The sequence below is a fragment of the Aquarana catesbeiana genome, linkage group LG10 (assembly GCF_042186555.1).
Source record: "Aquarana catesbeiana isolate 2022-GZ linkage group LG10, ASM4218655v1, whole genome shotgun sequence".
Lineage (NCBI taxonomy): Eukaryota > Metazoa > Chordata > Amphibia > Anura > Ranidae > Aquarana > Aquarana catesbeiana.
Window position 1 is genome coordinate 145264350 of NC_133333.1, and position 18913 is coordinate 145283262.

The window sequence follows — 18913 nt, forward strand, 5'->3', positions numbered from 1 at the left end:
GGCACGGACGAGGCATGAATGGGCACAGATCAGCGGTGTAGGCACTTCAGATCCAGCCCACTCGCACTGTTGCACTGGCTCCCTCCTCTACTCACACACTGTACCGACCGCTTTGAGGAGAGAACTGAACTGGACATGCACTGGTTTGTTGACAAGTGATTGCTCCGTCATTGGAAGGAGCAATCACATGGTAAAGGGCAGCTGTCATTGGCCCTTTACCCCAATCTATGATCACTGACACTCCCAGGTGTGCACCCCAGGGGGGCATAGTCATAGTATGCCCTCCCAGAACTAGCCGACCATGCTGTAGCCATCATTCAGCTGTGGCCCGGACGACAAGTGGTTAAAGTGTTACTAAACTCACAACAGTAAAATCAGTCTGTATATGCAGTAAAGCATGCTTGTTATACTCACTGTGAAACCTAAGGGGTTAATCCTCTGCACTGAGTAAAAAGGCTGTTTGATCCTATCTTCTCTGATCCTCCCCTTCTTCCACTGCCCCCAATCCATCTCCTTTTAGTACAGGGCCTTTGTCACTCTGCACATGCTCAGTTTGGTGTGTATTACTAGAGAGTTTTTTTTTTTTCTTGGGAGGGTGCATGTGATCGGCAGGACCAATCAACACTGTCCAGACAGAGGGTCAGGGGTCCTGCAGCCTCATAGGACAGACAGAGGAGAATGAAAATTCCTCCTAGAGCTCTAAACAGTGCTCAGCCAGACTCTGATAGAAGTCACAAGACTGCTATATACTGCTGATGAGAAAAGGTATTTAGCAGTTTATATTTACTAAAATAATTGCATTTCCTTGTTCTGTGTCCTGTGGGAGACCAGATATAGTGAATGCAGGGTCCTGGGTTTAGTAACACTTTAAGAGAAAGCCATCACTAAAGACATTGCACCCTCCAGATTTTCAGATCACAGGGACACTACATGGCGGGTCTCTGGAGATTAGCATTTATTTAGGATTTATCTCCTTATGTTGGAACACCTTCTGGAAGCTGAATTTACTACAGAGACATCATTGTTCTTATGCTTGAAAAACATCATCATTGAAACGAATTCTGCTGAATATTCTGCTCGGAATGTCCCATGTGATATTGTCTATAGGCACTGGTTGCTTTATCTGTGCACAGCAGGACCAATTAGGAGCATCATGCTTGAAACTGATGTATTCTTCACGTGGGATTCATCTCGCTGTGGTGGAGCATTGCCATTGTGCTTGGATTACATATGATAAAGGTGTTTGTTGAACTGAGGCATATAAACATCTTGCAGTCCCTGGATTACAAAAATATTCTCTACAGTGGAGTACCGGAGATGGCTGGAATATACTAAAAAACTATGGGGTTGATTTACTAAAAATGGAGAGTGCAAAATCAGTTTGTTCAATTAAGCTTTGACAAAAAAAAAACTGGAAGCTGATTGGTCTCTATGCAGAGCTGCACCAGATTTTGCACTCTCCAGTTTTAGTAAATCAGCTTCTTTATTTCTATTTGTGTACCTGGTTGGGATATAACCTCAACCAAATGCTATTCTTAGATGAATATCCCATTCATGCGCCTACTTACCAATTGCCGACTGCCCCATAGCAGATTTACTGTTACAGGGCGGCCGCGCTGTGCGTGATCCTGCACTTCTGGGTTTTGGGCGCCACATGGGGGCGCCGCCAGCGGCTCGCTCCCGCTGTGATTTTACCCGATGTCCGCCGGGACCCGCTGATCGTTCAGTACACTGACAGAATGGCAGTCTGTCTATGTAAACAAGGCAGATTGTTATTCTGTCAGAACAGAAGGCTTGGATCCTGTCTTTCTGTAAAGCAGAAACACAACCCATGCCTTCCACTAGTAAAAGCACCTCCTCAACTACACTGAGACATTAGCTGGGCACACAGTTAAACCTTTCATCGCCCCTGATGTTAACCTATTCCCTGCCAGTGTCATTAGTACAGTGACAGTGCATCTTTTTAGCACTGGACATTGTAATAATGTCACTGGTCCCCCAAAAAGTGTCAGTTAGGTATCCAATTTGTCTGCCGCAATATCGCAGTCCTGCTATAAGTCGCTGATCGCCGCCATTACTAGTAAAATAAATAAATAAATAAATAAATATCCCATAGTTTATAGATGCTATAAATTTTGCACAAACCAATTAATATACGCTTACTGGGATTTGTTTTACCAAAAATATGTAGCAGAATACATATTGGCCTAAACTGATGAAGAAATTTGATATCATTGAATGTGTTTTACAGCAGAAAGTATAAAATATTGTTTTGGGTTTTTTTTAACCGCTTCAGCCCTGGAAGATTTCACCCCCTTCCTGACCAGAGCACTTTTTGCGATTCGGCACTGCGTCACTTAAACTGACAATTGCACGGTCGTGCAACGTTGAACCAAAACAAAATTGATGTCCTTTTTTTCCCACAAAAAGAGCTTTCTTTTGGTGATATTTGATCACCTCTGCGGTTTTTATTTTTTGTGCTATAAGGAAAAAAAGAGCGACAATTTTGAAAAAAAACGCATTATTTTTTACTTTTTGCTATAATAAATATCCCCCAAAAATATATAAAAAAAACTATTTTTTTCCTCAGTTTAGGCCGATATGTATTCTTCTACATATTTTTGGTAAAAGAAAATCGCAATAAGCGTATATTGATTGGTTTGCGCAAAAGTTATAGCGTCTACAAAATAGGGGATAGATTTATGGCATTTTTATTATTTATTTTTTTTACTAGTAATGGCAGCGATCTGCTATCGGACACTTTTGACACATTTTTGGGACCATTGACATTTATACAGCGATCAGTGCTATAAAAATGCACTGAATACTGTATAAATGTCACTGGCAGGGAAGGGGTTAACACTAGGGGGCGATCAAGGGATTAAATGTGTTCCCTCACTGTGTGTTATAACTGTGGGGGGATGGAACTGACTTGGGGAGGAGACCGATCGGTGTTCCTATATACTAGAAACACATGATCTGTCTCCTCTCCCCTGACAGGACGAAAGATTTATGGCATTTTTATTATTTATTTTTTTACTTGTAATGGCGGTGATCTTGGATTTTTATCGGGACTGCGACATTATGGCGGACATATCGGACAATTCTGACACATTTTTGGGACCATTGGCATTTATACAGCGATCAGTGCTATAAAAATGCATTGATTACTGTAAAAATGGCACTGGCAGGGAAGGGGTTAAAACTAGGGGGCGATCAAGGGGTTAATGTGTTCCCTAGTGTGTGTTCTAACTGAAGGGGGAGGGGACTGTGTAGGGGAAGAGATAAATCGTTGTTCATACTCTGTATGAACAGATGATCTGTCACTTCTCCCCTCAGAGAACCGGAAACTGTGTTTACACACACAGATCCCAGTTCTCCGTGTGCCCCGAGCGATTGCATTGGCTCCGTGGGCGAGCAGGGGGCACGCCTCTAGTGGACAAAAGCGGAACCGACGCACATGATGGCGATTCGCGCAGCCGAGCCATGTTGCCGCAGTATAACTGTGGCGGCTGGTCGGCAAGCGGTTAAATTGTCAGTCTTTTTAGCGCAAAAAATAAAAAACGCAGAGGTGATCAAATACCACCAAAAGTAAGGTCTAATTGTAGGGAAAAAAAGACATACATTTTATTTGGGTACAGTGTCGCACCAAACTGGTGATTCTCCCCCTTAGCTTTAAAAGGGGTGGAAAGGACTTAGTGAGGAGAGTACAGTGATTGAAGACCTGCAAGATGTAATGCCAAAGAGGATCAGAAGGTCTTCCCCCTTCAGGTGAGAAGATTAAGAGACCCAGAGCAAGCAATGAAGGCCCTGGAGATGGGTACCACAAGGCCCCCTCCTTACTACTGTTATTCTGGATAACAATATTCTACAGATTTATTATCATATCTTTAGATTAAGTGATGTGCTGCTAAATACAATTTTGTTGGACCAATATTTATTCTCAGTAGTGTGGACAATTTATAAAATTAATTCAGTAAAATAAGTTATTTGCAGGGCTTTTTTCAGGGGGAACTTGGTGGAACTCAGTTCCACCACCTCTGGCTCAAACCCTTTGGTGCCTGCTCACCACAATCACTTGTAAACATAGAAGTCTGGTTTCTGTGTTTACAAGTGACAGCTCTGCACTCTGTGTGTAACCCCCCTGAACTCTGCACTCTGTGTGTAACCCCCCTGAACTCTGCACTCTGTATGTAACCCCCCTGAACTCTGCACTCTGTGTGTAACCCCCTGAACTCTGCACTCTGTGTGTAACCCCCCTGAACTCTGCACTCTGTGTGTAACCCCCCTGAACTCTGCACTCTGTATGTAACCCCCCTGAACTCTGCACTCTGTGTGTAACCCCCTGAACTCTGCACTCTGTGTGTAACCCCCCTGAACTCTGCACTCTGTATGTAACCCCCCTGAACTCTGCACTCTGTATGTAACCCCCCTGAACTCTGCACTCTGTGTGTAACCCCCTGAACTCTGCACTCTGTGTGTAACCCCCCTGAACTCTGCACTCTGTATGTAACCCCCCTGAACTCTGCACTCTGTATGTAACCCCCCTGAACTCTGCACTCTGTATGTAATGCAATCCTGATATTTAATGCCCCTTTAAGACCCTCCTACTGTTCGTGAAATTTGACTGCCACACCCACTATTTGATGTGATTTGGAGGGTGTGTGTGGATTTGGGGGGTCATGGTTGAGTTCCAGCACCTATTGTTTGAGAAAAAAAGCCATGGTTATTTGTAAAGCTATGCCTCGGAGTATGGATTTAGCTGTTTATATTTACTAAAATAATTGCATTTCCTTGTTCTGTGTCCTGTGGGAGACCAGATATAGTGAATGCAGGGTCCTGGGTTTAGTAACACTTTAAGAGAAAGCCATCACTAAAGACATTGCACCCTCCAGATTTTCAGATCACAGGGACACTACATGGCGGGTCTCTGGAGATTAGCATTTATTTAGGATTTATCTCCTTATGTTGGAACACCTTCTGGAAGCTGAATTTACTACAGAGACATCATTGTTCTTATGCTTGAAAAACATCATCATTGAAACGAATTCTGCTGAATATTCTGCTCGGAATGTCCCATGTGATATTGTCTATAGGCACTGGTTGCTTTATCTGTGCACAGCAGGACCAATTAGGAGCATCATGCTTGAAACTGATGTATTCTTCACGTGGGATTCATCTCGCTGTGGTGGAGCATTTCCATTGTGCTTGGATTACATATGATAAAGGTGTTTGTTGAACTGAGGCATATAAACATCTTGCAGTCCCTGGATTACAAAAATATTCTCTACAGTGGAGTACCGGATATGGCTGGAATATACTAAAAAACTATGGGGTTGATTTACTAAAAATGGAGAGTGCAAAATCAGTTTGTTCAATTAAGCTTTGACAAAAAAAAAAAAAAAAAAAACTGGAAGCTTAATGGTTTCCATGCTGAGCTGCACCAGATTTTGCACTCTCCAGTTTTAGTAAATCAGCTCCTTTATGTCTATTTGTGTACCTGGTTGGGATATAACCTCAACCAAATGCTATTCTTAGATGAATATCCCATTCATGCGCCTACTTACCAATTGCCGACTGCCCCATAGCAGATTTACTGTTACAGGGCGGCCGCGCTGTGCGTGATCCTGCACTTCTGGGTTTTGGGCGCCAGTGGGGGGCGCCGCCAGCGGTTCGCACCCGCTGTGATTTTACCCGATGTCCGCCGGGACCCGCTGATCGTTCAGTACACTGACAGAATGGCAGTCTGTCTATGTAAACAAGGCAGATTGTTATTCTGTCAGAACAGAAGGCTTGGATCCTGTCTTTCTGTAAAGCAGAAACACAACCCATGCCTTCCACTAGTAAAAGCACCTCCCCAACTACACTGAGACATTAGCTGGGCACACAGTTAAACCTTTCATCGCCCCTGATGTTAACCTATTCCCTACCAGTGTCATTAGTACAGTGACAGTGCATCTTTTTAGCACTGGACATTGTAATAATGTCACTGGTCCCCCAAAAAGTGTCAGTTAGGTATCCAATTTGTCTGCCGCAATATCGCAGTCCCGCTATAAGTCGCTGATCGCCGCCATTACTAGTAAAATAAATAAATAAATAAATAAATAAATATCCCATAGTTTATAGATGCTATAAATTTTGCACAAACCAATTAATATACGCTTACTGGGATTTGTTTTACCAAAAATATGTAGCAGAATGCATATTGGCCTAAACTGATGAAGAAATTTGATATCATTGAATGTGTTTTACAGCAGAAAGTATAAAATATTGTTTTTGAAAATTATTGTTTGAGAAAAAAAGCCCTGGTTATTTGTAAAGCTATGCCTCGGAGTATGGATGAGCTCAGTGTTCACTGGCAGTACAAAACATTAACACCCTTACTTCCTGTGTTAAGATGGCGTTTGGCCACTTCCTGTTAACACAGGAAGTAAGGGTGTTGGTGTTTACCTTCTATCAATGAGGGTTACATCACTTCCGGTGCCGATGATCACTTCCGGTTCCGGCTCATAGGTCACTTCCAGTTCCGGCGGAAAACGGAAGTAATGTTAATTTCGAACTGCGCCATCAATGAGAGTAGTGGGACGCATTGGGTGTAGTGGGTGGCACTTAAAATATATAAGACAGCCAATCACAGACTCCATAAGCTTCTGATGACGCTCAGTGGGAGGGGCGAAACACGTCAAGCTAAAGAGAATCTGTAAAGGCTGTTTGGATGCCAAGGCGGCACTTTCTGCACGTTTTTAAGATTTTGATGTAAGTGTAATGATATTAAACCTTTTTAATAAAATCTCGCAGTATTACACTATATGTCCCCTTTCCTTCATTTTCCCAAACTTTGCTACAACAATCGTTGATCGTGTAAAGTGTGTAGGACCCTGACCATGTGGTGGAGGTAAGGAGATTCTATTCCCTAAAGGCACGATACACCAACCTACTCGGTGGACGGGAGACATCATCTTGATATACAGGCTTATATATCATCTTCATCTGGTGAGTGGGGACCCATGAGAGGAGCACAGAAAGTCACCAGAAATATACTCCAATGTGTCACCAACCCTGTATCTCACATCTGACAAACTTTATTGTTTGCACTTTATCTGCACTCTATTGGCACAGGAAGTCACCAGAAATATACTCCAATGTGTCACCAATCTGATGGACTTTATTGATTGCACTTTATCTGCACTATATTGGCACTGAGCACTTTATTTTGTTATACATGCTATTATGTTATATATGTTGATGTTTGTATACATGCATATCAGTAGTTTATAGGTGCAGCGCTGAGTCATTGTTGTCATTTTTTGTCACTTTTTTGGGGTATTTACCTTGCACTACAGCAGCAGCCCTACTACACACCTTTATATCCACAGCGCGGGTCTTTAATTATATTTTTCAAACAAGAAAAACACACACAAACCCCTCCAAAGGTCCCCCACAATACATAACAGATCCTCAGGTGTTTTCTATGTATTTTGGGAGGCCTTTAGAATCTATAGTTTTTTTTGCCTTAGAAAAAAGAAGCCAGAAGGGAGATGTAATTTGCTAGCAATTTAGAACTCGTTTTTCCTTTCCAAATGTCAATGCGTTAAAAAATCCTTGATCATGGCCACATGGAATCAAAAATTTTTTTTTTTCATTGGTACATGTTCCCCAATAACAATGATTTTATATAACTGTTGGTTACAAGCCTTGGTCATTAGCTGTTAACCTTATCCACTCCAAATTCCAAATTAAAAACTGCATTGAAAGGGAAGGTAACGCATGTCAAAATTCATGTCAACGCACGTCAACACATGAAAACCCAAACATCATTTCTACAGTCAGATGCCACTGTTCCAGTTGCTCGGTTCATACAAACAGTCCACTCATCACCTAGACACCCCATTGGGTTTCCTCCAGAATATTTTTGTCAAATACATCAATTGGTACCCAAGTATATCCACCAAAGGTACAGTACCATCAATCTACTATTTCAAGAATTTTATAAACTTGTCAGACTCATATCATTTGTTCTGTGCTTTAAAAATCTTTTTTTTTTTTTACTTGACATAAAGTGTGCAATCACCGGCAAGTGTTGTAGCATCCTGTACAAAATTGCATTTCACTCTCCTCTACAAAGCTCTTCCTGTGCCTGTGTTTATTTGGGTTAAAGGTTCATTTGTGCCACTATAATAAAAGAGTGGGATGTGTGAAATGAACCATTATCTGAAATTGCAAGCTGGCTTTCTTGGACTATCTTTATGTACTTTTTATTTATTTTAACAGGCACGTACAGTTGCTAACCTGGGCCAAGCGCCAAGTTTACTGATGGAAAGCCCATTTTAAGGCTTGTTTATCATTACTGTTTTTTTTACTCCAAAATTCTTTGATTCCTTTTAGGTAATGAATAAGTAATGAAAATATTTTAAAGTAGAACAAGGCAATTCTTTTTTTTGGGTAGTGCAAGGTAGGTTATAACCCCTGCCAGTTTTTCCTTCACTTCCTCTCCCATAGCCAAACAGGAAGTGAGAGGAAATCCCTGCAAACAAAGGCAGTCCCTTGGGGCCCCCCCAGGTCACCAGAACTAGTGTCCCCATTGGAGGATTTCCCCTCTATTACTTTTCTGGGGACATCCCCATTTCTTTAGTTTCGCTTTCAGTGATAATGGTAAACAGGACCAATAGCATACTTACCAACTGTCCCGGATTTCCCGGGACATTCCCGGGATTTGGACTCTTTTCCCGAGTTTATTGTTTCCTGGGAAATGTCCCGAGAAATCCGTTTTTTTTACAAATTTTTGCCGCCGCCACTAGAGGTCCGCCATTTTTAAGGAGACCAGGAACGGCTGGGTGGCTAGACAAAGCTCCAGCATCGCCGCCCACCCTGCGCCCCACTCCGCCTCGCCCTGCCTACCCCCCCCCGCCCCGCTGCCGGTCTGTTATGGAAATGGGCGGGGGTTCTATTGTAACCATGCAGCCGGCGGAGGGAGACATTATTTTGTATACCCCCTCCTACTAGGACATCTGAGGTAAGGGGGGGCACCGCTAGGGACACCTGATGTTAGGGGGGGCTGCGCTGGTGACACCTGATGTAAGGGGGGGCACCGCTGGGGACACCTAATGTAAGGGGGGGGGCACCGCTGGGGACACCTGATGTAAGGGGGGGCACCGCTGGGGACACCTGATGTAAGGGGGGCTCCTCTGGAGATACCTGATGTAAGGGGGGGCTCCGCTGGGGACACCTGATGTAAGGGGGAGCTCCGCTGGAGACATCTGATGTAAGGGGGGCTCCGCTGGGGACATCTGATGTAAGGGGGGCTCCGCTGTGAACATCTGATGTAAGGGGTGCTCCGCTTGGGACACCTGATGTAAGGGGGGGCTGCGCTGGTGACACCTGATGTAAGGGGGGCTCCGCTGGTGAAACCTGATGTAAGGAGGGGCACCGCTGGGGACATCTGATGTAAGGGGGGGCTCCGCTGGTGACACCTGATGTAAGGGGGGCTCTGCTGGTGACACTTGATGTAAGGGAGGGCTCCGCTGGGGACACCTGATGTAAGGGGGCTCCGCTGGGGACACCTGATGTAAGGGGGGGCTCCGCCGGAGACATCTGATGTAAGGGGAGCTCCGCTGGGGACATCTGATGTAAGGGGGGGCTCTGCTGGGAACATCTGATGTAAGGGGGGCTCCGCTCTGGAAACCTGATGTAAGGGGGGCTCCGCTGGTGACACCTGATGTAAGGGGGGGCTCCGCTGGTGACACCTGATGTAAGGGGGGGCACTGCTGGGGACATCTGATGTAAGGGGGGCTCCGCTGGTGACACCTGATGTAAGGGGGGCTCAGTTGGTGACACCTGATGTAAGGGGGGCTTCGCTGGGGACATCTGATGTAAGGGGGGGGCTCCGCTGGTGACATCTGATGTAAGGGAGGCTCTGCTGAGGGATATCTTATGTAAGGGGGGCTCCACTGGGGACATCTGATGTAAGGGGGGGCTCAGCTGGGGACATCTGATGTAAGGGGGGCTCCGCTGGGGACATCTGATGTAAGGGGGGCTCCCCTGGGGACATCTGATGTAAGGGGGAGCTCCGCTGGTGACACCTGATGTAAGGGGGGGCTCCGCTGGTGACACCTGATGTAAGGGGGGGCTCCGCTGGGGACACCTGGTGTAAGGGGGGCTCCGCTGGGGACATCTGATGTAAGGGGGCTCCGCTGGGGACATCTGATGTAAGGGGGGCTCCGCTGATGACACCTGATGTAAGGGGGGGCTCCGCTGGGGACACCTGATGTAAGGGAGGCTCCACTGGAGACATCTGATGTAAGGGGGGGCTCCGCTGGGGACATCTGATGTAAGGGGGGGCTCCGCTGGGGACATCTGATGCAAGGATGGACTCTGCTGGGACACCTGATGCAAGGACGGACTCTGCTGGGGGGCACCTGATGCAAGGAAGGACTCTGCTGGTGGAGGCGACGTGGCAGGTGACACGCTCAGGGATCCCACTGTTTCGGCATTATGGTGAGTTGAATGATTTCATTTTATATTACAATGTAATAATAGAAATAATGATAATAACAACCATGGTGTCCCGGGATGATTGAAGTGCTAACACCAGGTGTTTGGAGTATCTTTATCTACTGGTTGTTAAGCTTTCTAGAATACACATATTTGCCTGCTGTCCCTCCATCCCTTTCCCTCTCCATCCCTCATTCATCTCAGACACTAACCACACACCCTTTGAGCCACGCCCACTTAAGACATGCCCACTGTTTTGCATAAACCACGCCCTTTTTTCACTTTCGAGCGCCACATTTTTACTTTCCCCCTGTGCCATGCCTACAAACGCATGCCACGCCCTTAATTATAATAAGACTCCGCCTACAGCCAAAAAAGTGTCCCTAAAATTTTTTTCCCAATGTTGGCAACTATGCAATAGAGAGGGTGAATCTCCTTAATGGGGGCACAGACAGCAATAAAAACTGACAAGCGTTCTTATCCCTTTCCACTCTATCCAAAACTAAAAAAAAAGTTTTGCCTTTAGTTATACTTTAACCTAAATCTAACTATATAAATAGAGCAAAGGTTGAGTTAAATTTATATCAGAATATATTTATTCTGCAGATTTTCCCTCTTTTTCTGTCTCAGTGACACCCATACTGGTCATAAGTTCTAACCCTTCCCCTTATACTAAAAATGTGCATTCTTGTAATTCTGTTTTATACAAGTACTGTCATTGTGAACTTATATGCACTTTTTATACTTTTGTATAACAGTTCAGTAAACAGAGTTTAAAAAAAAAACGTGTGTTCCTGACATCTCCATTGATCTCCATTGTATCATACCAATGGGTTGAATCTTTCCTCATTAACTGTGTTGCCATGGAGATAAGTCATTAAAAGAAAATTATGGTATATATATATAGATATAGATATCTATATATATCTATATCTATATATATATATCTATATCTATATATATAAATCCCAACATGACCAAATGGAAAAAAGACCTTTCAATTAACATTACAAAGGATCAATGGGAAAAAAGCTATAGCAATTACTAATAAAGCCTCCTCTTGCACCAACCTTTGGGACAACTCAATACAACAACAAAAATACTAAACAGGTGGTACTTGACCCCTTACAAATATCAAAATCTACCCATCTGTGAGTCAAAATGCGTTGGGCCAGCGCCTCCTGCTTCCCACATTGCCATTTTTGTACCTTTGTGATCACTTTTTATATTTTTATACTACATGGTATTTTATCATAATAAACCTATTTTGGTTGACCTGCGCCATGTGGAGCCCCCTTTTTCTTTTTTCCTCATGCTTTAGTACTGATGACCATACTTGGACCATCTTCCCTTTGGCATGGTTTGGTGGCCGACAGCTTTGGAATCTTTGTTTGGAACCATCTCCAAACCTCATGTAGATTGGAGTCTGCGGCCCGCAAGATATCCTTCAAGCCTTGGCATCACCTCACCATTGGGGATCTAGTATCCCAAAGCTCTTTAGACGCACTGCCGTATGGTATGTGTGTCCAACAGATCTGGTAAGAGTACCCATCTTCCTAATTGAATGTTTTTCTTGCCTTTTGGTTTATTGTCTTCGGTTGAAGATTGAAGAGAAAGTTCTCCAATCATTGGACACTTTTCAGGTGGACTGCTGGTCTTTTTTATTGTCATTACTCCATAACTCTTTGGGGTTTATTTTTGCTGTCTCACATTCACTTTTTACATTGCTTTGCATTTTTACACTTGAGGTGTTTTGGATGCACACACACATTTGGCGTGCCTTGCATTGCAGGGTGGGGGGTGGGCAGGGTGGATCCCGGTTTACTTGTGGCTCCTTAGGGGGTGCGCTACAATGGTAAGTATAGTGCCACTGCATATGTTTTCCATCACGTTTATTGGATATACAAGTGTTGTTGAACCATTTGCCCACACAGATGCTAAAGCTGGGTATACACTATTAGACTTTAGAACAAAAATTTGTACAAAGATTCTCAGTACATTTGACAGCTTAACAAATATTGTTCAACACAGTCTACAGTGAGCTACAGTCCTGATGTCATAGAGCAGCTCAGAGCTTTGCACGGATCCCAACAATAATGTTGGGATCCACCCAGATGCCTGACTGGAGGCTGGCTCAGCCTCTCAACAGGCCAATAAGAGCCTGAGCCAGCTGCACCCATCCCCTCCACAGTCCTGCACTCCAATGATAAGGACCCAACAACTGAGCGATCAGCGGTCACGTGATTGTTCAGTTCTTGGTGTAGAGCTGAAAGGGAACAGATGCGGCATAGGATCAATGTTGCAACTACATGGGTGAGTATAAATGTTTTGTTTTTTCTAAACCCATACTTAAATCCATACTTATACATACCAAACCCATAGTAAAAAAATATACATACCTTCCTGCTGTAGCATTGCTCTAAGCCTGAGAATTGAGGGATCACGTGCCTGCTGATCACTCAGTTCTCGGTCCGCTCTGGGCAGGGAGCAGTGACTGTCAGTCACCCACTCTCTGCTCTGCCCCTCCAGTGCTCACTGGAGCGCCAGGCTGAGGAAGGGACAGGAGCAGATGTCTCAGGCTCTCAGTGGTATGCTGAGCCTTAACCTGCTGCTTGTCAGGCATCTGGGTGGATGGCGATATTATTATCGGGATGCATTCAGAGACTGGAGTGGCTCTGTGACATCAGCCACCAGCAGGCTTTATCCTGGGGCACAAGAAAGCACAAGTAAGTGCACGCCTGTGATCCAGAAGATAAGTAGGACCAAATAAGCTTTGGCCATGCTTCTCTTTTAAATCAAAAATTGTCATTTGAAAATCCACTGAAGTATACCCAGCTGAACTTTTATGCCTCGTACACATGATTGGACTTTCCCCCAACAAAACCGTGGAATTTTGTCCGAAGGGCGTTGGTCCAACTTGTCTTGCATACACACAGTCACACAAATGTTGGCCAACAATTACAAACGTAGTGACGTACTAGACGTACTATGTGGTTTTCAGCTCTTTTGCGCCACCCTTTGGGCTCCTTTTGCTAACCTCGTGTTAGTAGAAGTTTGGTGAGTGTTGATTCGCGCTTTTAAGTTCGCACTTTTCATTTTGTGCTTTTCAGTTCATTTCTGAACGGCTGTTCGTCAACCAGACATGTTGCGGAATCGGAGGAGATAACGTGTTATTTATTATTGGCCTTGGAGTTATTGCGTTGACATTATTTATTTGGTTGAATAATGATTAGATTTGGTATGTTTTCTGTATTTTTGGATGTATAGAATGTAGTTTTTGGTTAAGTTCTATTGGCAGATAGCATGTCTAATTTTATTTTTTATATTTTTTTAATACACAATAAAAAAACTTGTGTAGAATAATACTTGGCTATGTGTTTTACTTCAAATGACAGTTTGAGAGTAGGCAGCTACATTTTAAAAAATACAATGTAAAATTAACAAGGGACACCAACATAGCTGTATCTTTGTTCTTAAAAACTACGGTATAATAGTGTTGTGGTAACTTGCCCAAATAAAAAAAAAAAAACATAATAATATTGTTGATATCACTAGAAAAAAAAAGCCTTTGAAAATGTGTTACAAATAACTCCATCAGTATCACCAGCAAAGCAGCTTCAGTATTATCCATTAAAGAAGAAGAGAATTGTGCGCTGCATTTGGAGATTTCATAATTTGCCACGTCATGAATGTTAATTCTCCATTGCGAACGCTGATTTACAAGACTGATCGCTTCTTCCGAGCATGTGTGTTTGTACTTTGGTCTTTTGTCCGATGGACTTGTGTACACACAATCGGAAAGTCCGACAACACAAATTTGAAAACATGCTAGCCAACATTTGTTGGCGGAAAGTCCGACAACAATTGTCCGATGGAGCATACACCCGGTCGGATTGTCCGCCAACAGCCTGTCATTGAACATTTCCCGTTGGAAAGTCCGATTGAGTGTACGGAGCTTAAGAATCAAATACCAACTAACGACAACGAAATGTCAAGCTGTTGGTCACCTAACTCTTGCTAAACAGCAGCTTATAAAATGTACCTGTTAGTGTCAGAGGGAGGTGTGAAATCTGTTGCTGAATAGTGTAATGACAGCATGGAGTTAAAGAGTGAAAGTGATTCTGACATTGTTTCAAACTGCTCTACATCAATTGTGCTGTAAAAACCTTCAATAACAAAGGAACCCAAGCCTCCCATAGCTTGCTATATTTCAATCTGTTGTCAGCAGCACTATAGGGGACAAAATGGCGGAAGCCCCATTATCTTTTCTGCAGTATATAAAAATCAAACCTACCCATTCCTTCCATGTCCAAATCACTGCTATCAGAGCGGATGCTGGAAGCTGATCTTCTCAGGGCCATTCTTCAATCATATTTATAAAGAAAAAGAAACAATTAATATGGATGGTAATTGTGAAGGTAATACAACTGATTATATCAACACATCAATCATCAGAGAGGACCTGTCACCGATCTGCATCTAATAGATATTTAATATTACAATAAATATGTAAAAATACAGATATCTTGCTACGTCCTGATGCCAAACACAACTACCAGCTCACATTTATATTTGTGTAAGGGCCCATTCACACCAGAGGTGTTTCCCCGCAAAGTTCAGAACAAAAACAAGGCATTTTGCCTTATGTCCTATAGTTTTAGTTCACATGAACGCACTGCACCGGGTGCAGTGCATAATAACATGATACGTTAAAAAAATGACATTAAAGCAGAACTGCAGTGCATCTGAGCACCACAAACCAAAAACGCTATTTCATTTCTTTTTAATATTTAACGCAGACTCCCCCATTCAGTCATGTCTGCATGATTTATTTTGCTGAGAAATCAATTTGAAAAACACCCTGTATCATTTCTGGCCGTGACCATTTTGAGTAAGGGCAGATGATTAATGTAGCATTTACTTCCTGGAATTCATCTGCCCTTAGCTCAGGCATGCAGGCAGGAGGGTGTGCTTAGCTGAGAAAACCCTCTTCCTCTCCTGAAGACTCGGGATGTATGATATCATTTGCTAGGCCAGAAACCAGGAAGCAACCGAAGAAATGTAAGAAAAAGGTTAAAATCAGTAAAAATAATATACTTTCCAATCTATTTACTAATGATAGCTAGTGACACATGCCCAAACATATGTAATATTTGTGGCATACAATGTACTAGTACCAATGTTTGTGGTACACTGAAGCAAACTGAAGAGCTTAAAGTTGCTGCACAAATATGGGGGTAACAGTAGCAAAGGAAAATATTTCCCCGAGTCAGTGCTGTCACTGGAAAAAAATAAAATCAGCGGTGTCACTAAAAGGAAAATATGTTCCAGCATCAGTGATGTCATTGAAGGGAAAAATGTTCCTTCATTACTGGTGTCACTAAATAGAAAAAAATGTCCCTTTATCTGTGGTGTCACTGGAAGGATAATGTTTCAGCATCAGTGGTGTCACTAGAAGGGAAAAAAATGTCCCTTTATCAGTGGTGTCACTAGATGGGAAAAAATGTCCCTACATCAGTGGTGTCACTAGAAGGGAAAAAAATGTCCCTACATCAGTGGTGTCACTAGAAGGGAAAAAAATGTCCCTACATCAGTGGTGTCACTAGAAGGGAAAAAAATGTCCCTTTATCTGTGGTGTCACTGGAAGGATAATGTTTCAGCATCAGTGGTGTCACTAGAAGGGAAAAAAATGTCCCTTTATCAATGGTGTCACTAGAAGGGAAAAAAATGTCCCTTTATCTGTGGTGTCACTAGAAGGGAAAAAAAATGTCCCTACATCAGTGGTGTCACTAGAAGGGAAAAAAATGTCCCTTTATCTGTGGTGTCACTAGAAGGGAAAAAATGTCCCTTTATCAGTGGTGTCACTAGAAGGGAAAAAATGTCCCTTTATCAGTGGTGTCACTAGAAGGGAAAAAAATGTCCCTGCTTCAGTGGTGTCACTGACTTCCAACAAAAGAAGAGCCCTGCTGACACTGCAGTCACTTGTGTCAGTGAAGTGCAGAGAGACGGCAGCTGCTGAAGCTCCACATACCCCTCCCTTATAGAGACCCTGCCCTGGGGCATGTGCCCTTTCTGCCCACCCTTGTCCCAGCCCTGGACGTTTGTTGTGCACCGTAACATGAGTCTGTGGGTGTGAATGAGCCCTTTAGGTGGAATGTAAAGATTTCTTTTGCATACATACATATACAAGTGCTTCTACTGGAACTGTAGACTCATTTATTATGGCAACGCAAAATTCAATGCCTGTATGACATGTGCACTAATCCAGAGCAATCAATCAGATCTCAAGGAAATCCAAATTGAGAGAAATACAAAGGCTGTCATTTCTGAACTCTTTCTGAAAATGCTAGTTCCCTGGCTGCCTTACTCATCCTCTGACTTCAATACTTTGTGTTTTTCACCCAGAACAAGCATGCATCAAGTGGTGTTTGTTCTGAGTCAAGACCCTAGAAAGTGATCCTTCTAGATATTAGTTTCATCGTATAAACTGCTCAATTTTATTTATTTTTTTTTGTTGTTTTTAACCGGTAGCACTTTGAGATCTTTTGATGAAAAGTGCACTATAAATAAAATGTATTATTATTATTTATTATTTATCCTTGTCTTGGGTCAGGGCCTCAAAATGCATCAAAGCCACTGGATTGGCATGATAGCCAGGGAACTAGCATTTTCAGAAGAAGGTCAACAATGGCACAGGAGTTCTGTGGTTACATGACAATCCTGTTTAGGGCAATGAAGAAGAAAGAGAGAGCAATGCACTGACCTTCTGGGCATCTAGGAAAATAATAGAGATCATATTAGGACCTCTTTTTAATTCCCTGAAAACTCTAATCTGGGACTATTGTGCATTGGACACACTGTATATACAACACATAAGCACAGGACAGGGGGCGCTGTAATACCCAGAAGACCTGAGCAGAAACTCCTACTATACAATCTGATAGAGGTTACTGTAATGAGAGCATGAAAAAAAAAATCTGGTTATGGATTACAGCACTTTGTCATTTCATATTTTACTATAGTTCTTCTGGTAGACGTTTGACAAAAATCGCAGATGTGATTAGTTGGGACAGGCAATGTTGTTTGTTTTCCTCGGTCACATAGGCAGCATGTTTTTTGACACCTCTGAAAAGCAATCTGTGGTGGTTTGCTGTTCAGAGTTGGCAGACAGGTGGTTCAGGGGTGATATGTCGCTTCCTCAACACCTATTTTTGGGTTGAGATCCCTCCGTGCTATGCTGCAACCAGATATATTAGATGTGGTAGCAATGTGGTTGAGGAGGGGTCCCATTCATTGAATACAGTAACATGCTGTATAAAAGCAATGTATACAGGCATGTCTACCAGCAATGTTAACTTGCCAGTGGTCAGGGTTGGTAAAAAACACAGATCTGTTGAGAGAGTATGATAGAAAATGTATACACTGTATATTATATATATATATATATATATATATATATATATATATATATATATATATATATATATATATATATATATATATAGTAAAACCTTGGATTGCGAGTTTATGGAGCTTTCCTATATATTTGAATTTAGTTTTATTTTTTTGTCGCACATGTTTTTCAGATGTGAAGAGCTCTGTCTGCTGTCCGTATTATCCATTGTAGGCTACTTTGCAGGGTGTTGGGGGAGTGGCGAAAACGCGTCCCTAATGCCAGTGTGAACAGGGACTAAGGAGCGCTGGTAGTTGACATTAAGGGGTTAATGATGGTTATAATTTACACACTGATTTAGAACTAAGTAACATATCTAGAGTTCTATGTCTATACATAGAGAATGATATAAAGTCATTGCAGAGAAGCATCTATATATATGTGTATGACTCTGCTGATCTCCCCCTGTGACAATACCTGATTCTCGGAGAGGTGATGAGTTTGGGATATCTGTGCTCCTCTCTAGTACACTCTTGGTTGAGCTTGGCTCAGTGTTGTCAGTGATGTTTGCTTGGAGACGGTATCCAGGAAGTAGCAGGTCAGTGAAATCATCCACCAATCACTGTAAGGCTGGGAGGGACAACACAAAGCTCTGTGTCACTTTCCAGTTACTAAGCAACCCCAATACACAAAGGAAGGGAGGGGTTGTGGTTGTAGAAAGTAACTTGAGACTCTTCTCCTTCTGCTTTACATTCATTAGAATGGAGAACACAGATTGCTGATGACAAACGATCCTTCATTTATTACTTGGGGGGAGAGGAATCATTATTATTGTATTTGTCCCCATAAAATACACGGGATTAGGAGTTTGTGTATACAGGTGTTCATAACACATCAAAGCTTTTCTATGCAAACACAACACAGCTTAATTGCATGCATTTGAATACAAAATGTGGCGTTTGACAAGAAATAGCTGCATTTCAACTTTTTTTCCTGAAATTTGAGAATAGGATACTGTCACATTTGTGC

The 18913-nt window shown here is 42.8% G+C and overlaps 1 protein-coding gene across 1 annotated transcript in view; it reads right to left on the reverse strand.

The window, feature by feature from the left end:
* The window catches only part of LOC141110072 (coiled-coil domain-containing protein 63-like), a 195977-nt gene extending 177465 nt beyond the window's left edge, over positions 1–18512 (reverse strand). Inside the window, exons 1-2 of the mRNA XM_073601296.1 lie at positions 18362–18512; positions 14786–14853 (exon numbers count right to left, since the gene is read on the reverse strand). Of these exons, the coding sequence (XP_073457397.1) occupies positions 14786–14852 (67 nt within the window). The 5' untranslated portion in view covers position 14853; positions 18362–18512. The remainder of the gene's footprint in view (positions 1–14785; positions 14854–18361) is intronic.
* Between the last annotated feature and the right edge of the window lie 401 nt (positions 18513–18913).